This window comes from Cryptomeria japonica, chromosome 7 (assembly GCF_030272615.1).
Source record: "Cryptomeria japonica chromosome 7, Sugi_1.0, whole genome shotgun sequence".
Classification (NCBI taxonomy): domain Eukaryota; kingdom Viridiplantae; phylum Streptophyta; class Pinopsida; order Cupressales; family Cupressaceae; genus Cryptomeria; species Cryptomeria japonica.
Window position 1 is genome coordinate 177,602,541 of NC_081411.1, and position 12,193 is coordinate 177,614,733.

The following is a 12,193-nucleotide window of genomic DNA, read 5'->3' on the forward strand; positions in this document are numbered from 1 at the left end:
ATCATAACATCGTGCACACCCTAGAATAAGCTCACTACACTGTATGGATTGCAGAAATCCAGCGGCTTGGTAAATGCCACTCTTCATTATGTTCACATAGGCTAGGGAAGGAATCTAGCTTCCAATTCCGAACATCCGCTGTCGCATTTGGTTCATGTTCAGGAAATGCATGTTCGTATCTGTAATCTCCTTCCATCTGGATGACATCTTGGATTCTAGATAGAATCGAGTCTCAAGGATCTTTTGTTGTTCTCTCCTTTCCTTGAGTCTGGACTTCGACATCGCACCTGTACAAAGCTTGAAGTTAGAACTTAGGAAAATATAATATTCTTGACAAAATTCCTGACTTCTTAATGATTTAGACTAATTTTGGTATGGAAATCAGGAAAATAATCCACATTCTCAATAGATTTCAACAATTGAATACAAAATGTGACAAGGTTAGGGCATGAAACCCTCGTTAAGTTCATTAAAATCAATAGTTTTCAGACCAAAGTTTGGAAACACCTTATACTTAGAAATTATGTTCAAATTGAAGTGCAAAGGAGTATACCAGATCAACAATGACTAAGGAAAGGTGCGAAAGGTTGTGTAAAACTATGTCGGAGGACACCTTCCGAAGTCAACAATGGCTGGTAGCAAATCTAAAGACAACCTACAACTTCACAAATTAATCTTTAAAACACTGTTGCAATTACTCCAAATATGCACAAAATTGATGAAAATCAATCTTAATGATGAAAGCAATCATATCCAGGAATGTAGGTATGGCTAGTAAAAGTTTAATTTTCTGAGGACAAGTCTGAAAATGGATTGCTTCAGACTTACCAGCACTTTGGAAAGTGATTAAAATCCCTGGAAATGATCAACAAATGACAAAGGAATAGGCTCCCAGCAAAATCGCCAAAGGTGACAGGTGGCTGGAAATGAAAATTTTTGAGGACAACAGCCAATAATGGAATTTGCAGACCTGCAACAGTTCTGAATAACTCTGAAAATGGACTGAAAGTGACCCCAATCAGCCTCTAGGCAAAATCACCTACGGCACAAATGAACTGAAAACGCAATGTAGGTCTGAAAATGGATTTTCCAGCCAGCATGAAGGTGTAAGATCTCAGCAATAGAGGCAAAACTCAGGTCTGAAAACATCAATCAGCAAGCTCCGACCATGGCGGCATCACCCCAAGGAGGAAAATCGCTAAAATTGGAGGTGATAACCTCTTAAACACAAAATCACCCTCTCTCCAAAAAATAGCCACCTTCACCAAAAATCGAAAATCTGAAAATCGTGGCAAGTAGACTTCAATGGCGGCCACCAAAAAAAAATCGCTAGGCTGGAAATGGAGGAAAGAATGGCAATAAAATTAATCTCCAGCCCAATGTGTCACTTGGACACTTAGCCAAAAATCGCCCTTGCATGCAAACACTTGGCAAATACAATAATAAAACAATGCTAGGATCTCTCCTTTTCAACTTGCTTTCACCATCAACTTTCACCACAAAAAGAATGTGGGATAAAAAAACTTGTTCTTATACTTGCCTGGCAAAAAATCGATTTGCTTCAAGAAGGTTTAAAAGATTAAATGCTTATTGCAAATCATTAATTGTTTTTTTTATTTTTTTTAAATAATCATTGCTTTTCATTAAAAAAACAATTAAATGAGGCTCATTTTATTAAAATATTTCAAAATTTAAATTAAAATGGCCATTTGGGGAAAATCGATTTAAGTTGGGATAAAAATCCCATTAAAAATCATTAAAAAACGTCAAAATATTCCCTTAAGGGAAAATCGATCCCAATAGGGATAAATCCCTATCAAAATTCATCAACGTGCACAAAATTTGGGTCTAGGGGAAAATCGATCCTAGTCTAGAATGAAAATTCCACTTAAAACTTCATCATTCAACACAAAAACTCCCCTGGTGGAAAATCTTATGATGGGTTATTCTTTTCATAACCCATCATAAGATTCCTTCTAGAGGAGGGTAGGTACACTTTATTATTTTTAAGTGACTTTTAATTATTTTATTTTATACTTAAGTCAATTTATTAATTTAATAAAATATGAAGTCATCTCACGTGTGATTTTAAATAAATATAATGAGACGACTTACATAATATTAAATTATATAAATTTCCTCCTTATTTCCCCTCAAACAATTCCAGGCTAAAATCGGGGACATTACACACAATAGCAGCTTGTTTCATTCCACACTATACGACAGTTTCCCGCCATATGACAATCTTATGTTCTTCCTGTACAACCCATCTTTAGCCACTTCGTACAGCAATGGTATCAATCTACAACCATACGGCCATGTCCATTAATTTTCATATGGCTTCATTGGTATTGTTTCCACATATGGCAAGGTGGTCATTTCCACATAAGGCAAGTTGCTCCTGATCTTGTACAGCAATCTGGCATCTTGGCACCTTAGCATCTTCACATGCAGCATCCCCTTGGCATCTATTATGCACGGCATAATACACATGTATGACAACAGCTCTACAAATTGGTATGGTGTTCTCACCCTACACAAATGGTAAGCACTCATTTTTGTATGAGCCTAGCAGCCACCTCACTCTTTTGTACTAACTTTGTAGGGACCATCTCCATATGCTCCTCTCGCTCTCCTATACGGACGTGGCACATCTATTCCATATGGCTGCACTTGGTACATACTTCACATTGTCCCGTACGACTGGAAAATCAACTCTTGGTACAGTTGGTATCCGTACAGCTTTGCAACTCACTATGACTACATAGTGTATGGCTTCCTGAATGGGTTCTTCTAGTATGGCCTCAACAGTTTGAGTATTCTACCATCGTACGGCTATTAGTCCTTGTTACCTATTTTTCGCTCCTGGCTGAAAAATAGGTTGAGAAATGCTAGCATGAACAAAAGAAGGCTAGTGTATACTAATTCTCTATTTTTTGTGTTTCCAACTGTACTAAGGAATGATTTAAAAATGATATTTTTAAGTACTTCTAGTCTGTAACAACAAAAGAGAGAAGCATCTCATTCAAAAGGAGAAGTATTTTATTCATATTCAAACATGCGTCCCACACAAAGAGCCGTGAGACTAGCTACGTGCATCCAGTGCAGAAAGGAAATATACATATATGTATGCACAAGTACAAAGGAAAAAATGAGGAAAGGCATGTCGAGAATGGAACCAGTCATTGCCTGAATGACTGGAACAGTCGAGGTAGGCTCGATGTCGCCTTTGTCTTGCTGCTCCACCCTGGTCCGTTGATGCTTTCCTTCTGATATCTGCAAAAGAGTTGAAACAAGCAATGCGTTAGAACATTTTGTTCTAAGCAATAGCTGGCTGCATTTCTAACATATGTACTAATGCACGCATATATATATATGATCCCTACGTGCATCAGATGCATATAACTCGCATCACAAAGGAATCTCGAAAGGCAAATATCAGATCAAAGGAAAATCACCATACATATGCATTTTTTTTTGCTAACAGGTTTTCTTCATGTGCAGGAAAAAAGAAAAAAGGACAGCTTGCTGGTCATGAGATTCACAAAGATGAGTGGAGATGAATGCGGCTCCCACAAGGGTTGAGCCCAGCTCATGTGAAACGATGGCAGGGTCTCATACAATCAAATCATATCAGAGCTGGTGATAAAAGGAAAAAGAGTAACAAAAACGCAAGTATGCAATCACATTATCAACCAATAAGCATGATGATACTTCTTTTTCTTTAGAACGTGAACAAGATGTGCAAATATCTACAAATGATCAACAAGAGGACATTTTATGCATCAAGCCTAAAAGATTTTTTTTATGGTAAACTGGAAAAGGCGTGATTGATCAGACATTTCGACAAATTCAAGACAGCTGCGTCCTTGGAAATAATATTCAGATTTTAAGAGGATAATGTTAAAATGGCAGCTACAGTTTTCATAAAATATCTATTTTTTAATGCACAGCATTAAGTGGCAGATGACAAAGGGAGGGTTTTTAATGTTGTTTTTCACCATTTTCAGTCCAAACAGTCATTCAAAGATGCACACAGCAATGAAATTCATCAAAAGACTTGTGGAGCACCTAATAGGACCTAGAAATTAGCATCATTCTGCTTTATTCTGAACTGGGTTAGTGTTGCAATGGATTTGTCCAGTGAAAGTGACGGTGATATTAGTGAATCTGAGATTAGAGAATATGAAGAAAAATCATATGAGGATCTAGTGAAGGGAAATCATGTCATAAAGAATATGGATGGAGCTTTGAGATTTCCAAAGTAGAAGAAAGCACATCCAAAAATAATTTCTAGAGAATCCTTGGTAAGAGGCGGAAAGAGGGGAAGATATGGCTCCCAAGCTATTCAATCATCAAAGCGACTTAAATGTGACAATTTAAGCATAACCGGCAAGCCAAAAGATCTTATTCCCTCTGTGGAATTACCTGAGAATTCTAATATTTTATCCTCGGGTATTCATACTATGTGTAGAAAAGAAAGTTATGACTCCAGAACAAATGCTCTCTTGTATAGAAACCTATGAAAGTTTTGATAAAGAAAATCATTTGATAGATTCTGGCAGTAAATTGTTGAGGAAGAAGTCTCTCAAAGTCTTAGTATCTGAAGAAGACAAATATTCTGTTAAGAGAAATAAGAATACTGTGAAATATGATGTAATAAGAAGTATGAAGGAATTGAGAGAATCCAAGAAGCAGATCCAGAGTGGGAGTTGTCTTGTTGAAGCCAAATTAACACAATTGTTGTGCTCAGCTACAAAAGAAAGCGGTGGCCAAGACCAGACAAATAGCCATTTTGACAGTGCAGGGGACACTGTTCATCAAAGAATTGACAAGAATGGAACAGAGCAATCACCTGCAGAGAATGAGCATTTGGACCAAATGAAGAGCAACTGTACTTCACGAGTACAACAAACTCAAAAAATTAAAAAAAGCAGTTTCAGAATTTCCTGGTACAGGTTGCAAAACAGGAAAGCTGATATCATCGGATAAGTCACAAACAAAGAGATATAGAGCGAGTAAATCTTCTCAAGCATCAAGGTATGAAATTTGTGGTAAAATTACAGATGAGACTGTAATAGAGTTGTCTAATGTGACTTGTCTTGAGGATATCACCAGTGCTGGTAAAAATGTAAAAAGTACAACCTATTTCCATCTGATCCAGATTCTGGACTGATTTCTAATGAAATAACCAGCTGAGGAAGACTTTAGGTGGGGGGATGAGACAGGTTGGAGTATTATGCGCAGCAAGTCTTGTTGCACTTGATGAGTTGGTTGGTCGGCTTCCAAATGACCATAGAAATTGTCGAATTTTAGCTGAAAATTTAAATAAAATTAAAGGGCTGCATGTGAAACTGGACGCCGTTGAAACAAATATTGTCTTTGTGGATGTTACTGCAGATTCGGCTCTTGATGTAGAAGAGCTTTGTGAAGCTGTGAAGGACAAAGGTGTTATTATTTTTCCAGAGAATAAAACCAGATTCAGAATTGTCACACATCACCAGATCTTAGAGGATGATGTCCGATATGTTATTTCATGTTTTCAGGAAATTCTCTTATGCTCAGAAACAAACAGCAATATTGCATGAGGGAGCCAGAATTAGCCTATTAGAACATGTCACACCATACAAGAAAACCTGTGGGAAGAAATTGAAAAGCATGGAGCTACACTTTCACAACTATGTGATTGTTTTGTAACAAGGAAATATAAAACCCATACTCATTAAAATCTTTCTGTTTCAGTGGTATAAGTTCTTGGGGAAAAATAAATAAAAATATGTGGCCCTCCGAAAAGAAGAGAATCAGTAAAGGATAGCGAACCTGTGAAGAATGAAGGATGCAAGGAGAAAAGATTGCGCCCAGCAAGGAAACCAAGTTCGAACGCCCAGAAAATGCTCAGAAACGCAAGAGATTTCCATGGCGGCTCCCCAAAATGGGCCCGAAACTAGCAAAAACACAGAGAGAAGAGCAGGCCGTAAACAAAAAACAGAGGCCCAGCACTCATTTCGGCGCCCAGAACAGGAAGAGATTGAGTTTTCTTCTCCTTTCCATGCCCAGTTCGAACCCTAGCGCGCCCAGATCCAGAGCGAAGTTTCCAGAAGTGTCGAACATCAAAAGTGAAGAGGCAAAATGAGCTTTTAGGGTTATGTTTCCCCTAAAATATCTTCAAAAAAATCATCTCTATTTCCTTCGCATTCTATTCCCCTCTCTTCTATGCCACGCAAGATGTATGGAAGCCATGGTAAAACTCGCCATATGCTTCTAGGTGATTTTAAATCACTTTAAAATTTTGTAAACCTTTTTGCTTCCTAAGTGATCTTATATCACTTAATGTCCTCATTTGCAAATTACTTAGCAAGTAATTTTAAAAAACACTTAGGAAATACGCCCTCCAACAAATGTAAGCAAATGTTTTTTAAATTTTTCTTTTTATTATTATTTATCATTATCTGATCAAGCATAGGTTTTACTTTATTTTATTTTATATTTAAAAAATAATAAAATATAATAAAAAAATTTATTTATTAAAGTGTAAATCAAACACTTTTATTAAATATATTTTTATTACATTTTATTATTTAATAAATAAAAATAATAAAATTGTCTTATTAAGGTGATTTATTTTATTTATCACTTTAGATAAAATAATTCTATTATTTTTATATTATTAAAACCTTTAAATATAAATGAAAATAAAATCAAACAAATGTCTAACCAGATAATAATAAATTTTTAAAAAATCACTTTATCAGATATTTTGTTTGGAGATCAGGGAGGGATATTTTTGCATTTATGAGGGCTTGCAGGCCTGTCAGAGACATTTCAGGGTCATTTATGATGCATTTATGAGGTTTTATGGTTGCAGAATGGATGACTTGACCTTTTGGCTCAGGTTTATCCCTTTTCAGATATTTTTGAGGCCCAAAAAGTAGGTTTTTTGAGTTTGCTCGATCTAAAATGAGGAGGTGGAGTCTTCTTGATAACTTTGGAAAAAAGCATATATCCTGCAAGCCTTCATTTTGGAAAAGGTTCTGATTCATTCATCTTGGAGCAGACTGTAATTTTTTAGTTCTCTCTGCAGGAAGGGATGTCTTTGTAACACATTTTCAGGAGTTATAAAGCTTGGTGATACCTGTTTGGCAAGGATAATAGCTTGGTTTACCTCTCTACTTCTCATCTTTCTCTGTTACTGCATCTTCAGGGTTAGTCAGTTCTTTGGTGGTTGGCTTTTGCCCCCCTTAAAATTTACATTTTCTTTTGATGCCTTATGCAGAAACATATATACTACTTGCAGGTCATAAGCTGTGTTTTAGTGATTAATAGTCTTAGGTTGTGAAAAGGATTTTTCCTCTTAGGACTGTGATTATCCAGCCTTCTTATGAAGCATTGATGCAAAGATCATGGGTTGTTGGTTAGTGTAAAAGAGGTTTATTATCACTGTTGTACTGTGTGTCTTTTGCTTAGTTAGATTTCAAAAATATCATCTGGTGCAATCACCTTAGATTTAAATTTTAGTTTTACATGTTCTCCTCCTTGCTCTTTTCCCTGAAGAAATTGTTAGTTTAGGTGCAGAATCTGAAAAGAACCAGCTTACTCTGGAGGTTCACTCCAATTTTTAGGCAACCCACAGGCCTAGGAGGGTTCCCATGTGTCACAAGCCTGCTGAGTTGATAGCTTAGCAAACAGGGGTGCAGGTTCAAGTGATAACAGTCCCCTTCATACAATTCTTGTACAATGAGAATAGGGTACAACTAGCATCCTGCAACAGAGTACAGCGATTAATTTTGAAGTGGCGAATTCGATTTGATTATAATTTTGAAATCTCTGTTTTTCGACTTTATCAACTCTACTTTTGGTGTCTTAAAATGCCACGAAAATCATGTGTGCCATGGAGTTTTGTGTTGTTTGGAAGGTCTTAATTTGGTCTTAGCAGCAAGGGCTCCACCCCTTGACTCCGCCCTAGGTGCTGCCCTGGGACCCCGTGAGGGGCGTTGCCCCTCAACCTCATAAGGGGCACTACCCCTTGACCCCATCGAGGGTGTTAACCCCAGACCCCATTTGATTTTTCAAGTACACTACAACCTTGAGTCTACACAGTGCAAGTCATTGTGTACATTCTTGTTATTAGTCTTCCCAAATATTACTTGATGTTTACTTGTCATCTAGAAGATGACTATTTCTTTTGGGGGTGATAATGTCATCAGCATAAAATGCATATGGTTATGTTTGATAATATTGGTTATCCATCAATGTATTAATTGTCCAAATTAAGTTTGTTGCCACTATCAAGTAATTAATGTGTCGGTTGGTTGACAGTTGTGTTCCTCTTGGCAACCATCAGGTGCTTTAAATATGTTGTGTACCACCAAGATAGGTAGTATGGTATAGTTGGATCAATTGTAATCCTTGGCCAACCATCTCTAGTCTTCTTCTCTATAATAATTTCATGAGCGAATAAAGATATATATTACTCTTGTATCTGGTATGCATTGTCATTTGTATTATTACTTTTTGTATTTAATTTATCAAATATAGCAGTAAACATGCTTGTTCACACATGCCAATTGTGAAGACTTGTTCTATTTAGGTCCATCTATGTCTAAGCATGTTTTGAACGCACCCTAGCGTTGTATTTGCCCCAATGGTTGCTATCCACAAGTTTTATTGCATTAGTGAGATCTCTTCATCATGCAAGTAATTGTGTTTCGTGCTTGTGGGTGGCATATTTATATGCCTATGGTGGCTCATCATGGTGTCATATGTCTCTTCCTACTTTCTATTGTTCAACATCTCCAATGCAAAACTCAAAATGCTTCTATTGTCCATGTGGATGTATGAAGTCCAATGATCTCTAATGTTTTCATCCAACATCACCATGACTATGATTTTTTGCCAATAACTAAAACACAATAGCATATTACTCATGCATAATGGATTCCAAACGTTCTTGATTGCTTTTATTGCTATGATTGGGCTCTATTACTGCCATCCTGGCCATGCCTTGGCTGGTCTTGTGTACTCTAAAAAATGGCATTTATTCTTGCCAGCAATGATGTACTTTTGAGGCCGTATGTGCATTTACATGGTCCTTGGCAACATGGTCAAGCTTGTTGCTGATCTATATGAAAGCCTCAGGCCACTGAAGAGATATTTCAACCACCATAGGGCCATGTGGAATGTAAAATGTGGCATATTGTAGACTATAGCCAGTTGTTTTGCCATTTTATCTTTGCAGGCATTTACTCCTTCACAAAGACCATCCTTGGGTGGGATATATTGTGTCCAAGATTGCACGGTTGATGCATATTATGCTACATGCCTAGTGTGCAAGGATGCATTAATTTCTGAGATGACCTCACATTTGTACACCATGCTTTTGAAGGCTTGATTTCTTGATATAATTGACTTGTTGACATGGTGATTGTTAATTGCTTCTAATTCAGGTATCAGAATGTGATCCAATAAGGATTTTATTCTCATGCAAATGTGTTTCACAATGCCAACAACTATGTGATGACTATGACAGGGCAGTATTGTTGATTTTATGGGCTTTCTCTACACCTAGGAGGCAAGAAAGTGAATCGTAAATGCTAATAAGGCTATCTCAAAGTTGTAATCAATTCAATGGTCAATTTGTAAGCTCAAGGGCCATGGCCTTTTGTAAATCCCTATCAAATCTGATCAAGTTCCCTCTAGCATAACAATTTATGCTGATCTTACTTTGTTTTCTCTACCTTCACATGTTATAAGCTTCTATTAAAGGATTTAAATGTATTTTCTATTTATTCATGAGTATCTCCATCACTAACTAGTTTCTTTCAAGGTGTGGTATGCTATGTCCATGTCTGAAGTTATGTTTGCCATCTTGCCAAGAGTTTGATTAGTTGGCCTACATAGAGGCTTGTAAAACCACTTAAAGTGTATTTAAGTTTTCCTTTTCAATCTATCATATGAATTTAACTAAGGTCTATCTCTAATGAATATCTGTATTTGCAGGTAGAAGCAGGACCTTAGATTATCAACATGTTATGTGCCAAAACTTGTTCTTAAATTGTTGTGCATTAGAGAAAGAAGAAAAGAAATCAAGATAACCCATAGAAAAGTACTTACCTGGTGACTGGCCTCGTTGTCTGCAGGTTTTACATAAATAAGCCTAAGTATAGGAATGACCAATATCATCATAAACCCTACAATCCATGAAACAAGACTCCAAAACCTCTGTGAATGGTCTAATTGTAGAGTCCTTATGGTTCTCGTGACATTCTTCACATGCAAACTTGGATTCCTAAGCAAAAAGAAAATATTAGCAATTTAACAATTAAAATTCTCTTTAACTTTTGACAAGAAACAAGTTATGCATCACTAAGTATAACCATCCAGTGAACCCAAATCATTATCTGTTCTGTGGCAAAGAATTGAACTGAATTTTGTAGAAATTACAGTTGTTGTTGAACTAACATCATAGATGTGCTTATGCATATTAAGCTCATAGCATTTTTGTAATCTAAATTGAAAGTTATCAATGGCATTTTGTACACTCAATTCATCTGCAAGGGTTTACATGTTCCCTTGCTATAACATTAACCCTATTGTTTATTTTTCAAATTTCACAACATTGATTTTGATAAACTGTAAAGGAATCCTGCTTGACAATAAATACCCATCAAAACACTCATTTATCATCATAATGGGATTAATATTCTTCTGATTTAGTGGCTAGACTTGGGGCTCTAGAATAAGTCTTAACATGTATTTATTTCATATGAATTGATATTAGACTTAAAGCAAGAGAGTCTTGGATATAAATTGTGTATATTATTATACATATTAATATATTTTCCATCTCGTGTTGGAATTTGAAATCTTTTTTTTGATCAGTAAAAAGCAGCTGAGGGCTGCAACTAATATATTAAAAAGTTAAAAGATTTACATTAGATTTTGGCAAAAATGCCTCCAAAACCCATTAGAAGGTTCCAGCAATGCAAAACCACATAAGTCATGCTACCATCTTGCCATAGCCCACCACAGGCCCATTAAGATTTAGCACTCAATTTGCTGTGAGAATGAAGCTGCATATTAAAAACTACCTCCCGTTTCTTCCTCCTTTGAACAACAGACCAATTACCATCTATGGCTACATTCTCTTGGTCAACATAAGCTAAAATTGAAGATTTTCTTCTTCTTCAATAGGCAAAGTTCGAGAGCTCTTGACTTGCTTGGCCTTCTTCCTAGCTTCAGCCAGAACAGATTGCCCACTGTCACACCCCGTTGGAGAGGGGGCAGCCAATGTCTTAGGTGAGTGCCTTGCCATGTTTGGAGTAGATGACTGTTTCCCATCTTCAAAGACATTTTTAGGAGTATTGTCACCATACTTTCCTTTCAAGCTAGGTTTCATCTTTTCCACGGTATAATGATGTGGGAAAACATCCTTCCACCAAGTAGCCTTGATATTATATTTTTGTTTGGTACATTGAGCAGCTAAATGTCCAGTACAAAAGCATTTGCAGCATTGAAACGGGATGCCCTCATAGTCTAAGATCTGATTCCAACAACCTTTTTTGGTGGTGAAAGAGATCTCCCCATGTAGTTCTTTGGTAATATCAATATCCACCAAAATGCATACAAAGGTAGCGTGCAAATAATTGGTAGAGCCCTCATCAACCCACAAGAATTTCCCCAACGAATTACCTATAGCTTCAAAACAAGATTCGATCCAAAACTACAAGGGAAAATTTGGGAGCCTTACCCAAATAGGAGTTGCAAAGAAGGATTTAGTGGCATGATCAAAGGATGCATGCCAGGATTTTAGCTTAAGCAAGTGATCATCAAAGTCCCATTGATACTCACAGAGCACAATGTGGCAATCCTATGGGTTTTAAAAACAACTACCAAAAACCTTCACACACATGGATAGATTTGGAGATCACCTTTCAAAATGGACCGCTAGGTTTCTATAATCTAATGATGAAGCTTGCCAAACTCAGCCAAAAACCCCTGAACCTTCCAATCAGCCCATGTTTGGAAAAGAAGGCTACATTTTCATCTACGTCCCGCAATAGCTCACCCAGATCAAACTTCAACAGGTCCTTGGCCGGCAAAAATGAATGAGGCAAATTTATGGCATCCCAATTTGCAATTCCATGCCCCTTCCCTACATACCTATCATCCAACCCTAAGGGCGGATGCCTATCAT

At 36.8% G+C, this 12,193-nt stretch overlaps 1 protein-coding gene across 3 annotated transcripts in view; it reads right to left on the minus strand.

Moving 5' to 3' along the window:
* The window catches only part of LOC131048456 (uncharacterized), a 144,035-nt gene that overhangs the window by 114,341 nt on the left and 17,501 nt on the right, over window positions 1–12,193 (minus strand). For 2 of the 3 annotated variants that reach the window (XM_057982407.2, XM_057982405.2), the window contains exons 2-3: window positions 10,111–10,285; window positions 3,190–3,276 (exon numbers count right to left, since the gene is read on the minus strand). In XM_057982407.2, coding sequence (XP_057838390.1) covers window positions 3,190–3,276; window positions 10,111–10,285 — 262 coding nt within the window. The remainder of the gene's footprint in view (window positions 1–3,189; window positions 3,277–10,110; window positions 10,286–12,193) is intronic. The other variant, XM_057982406.2, reaches the window with a different exon arrangement.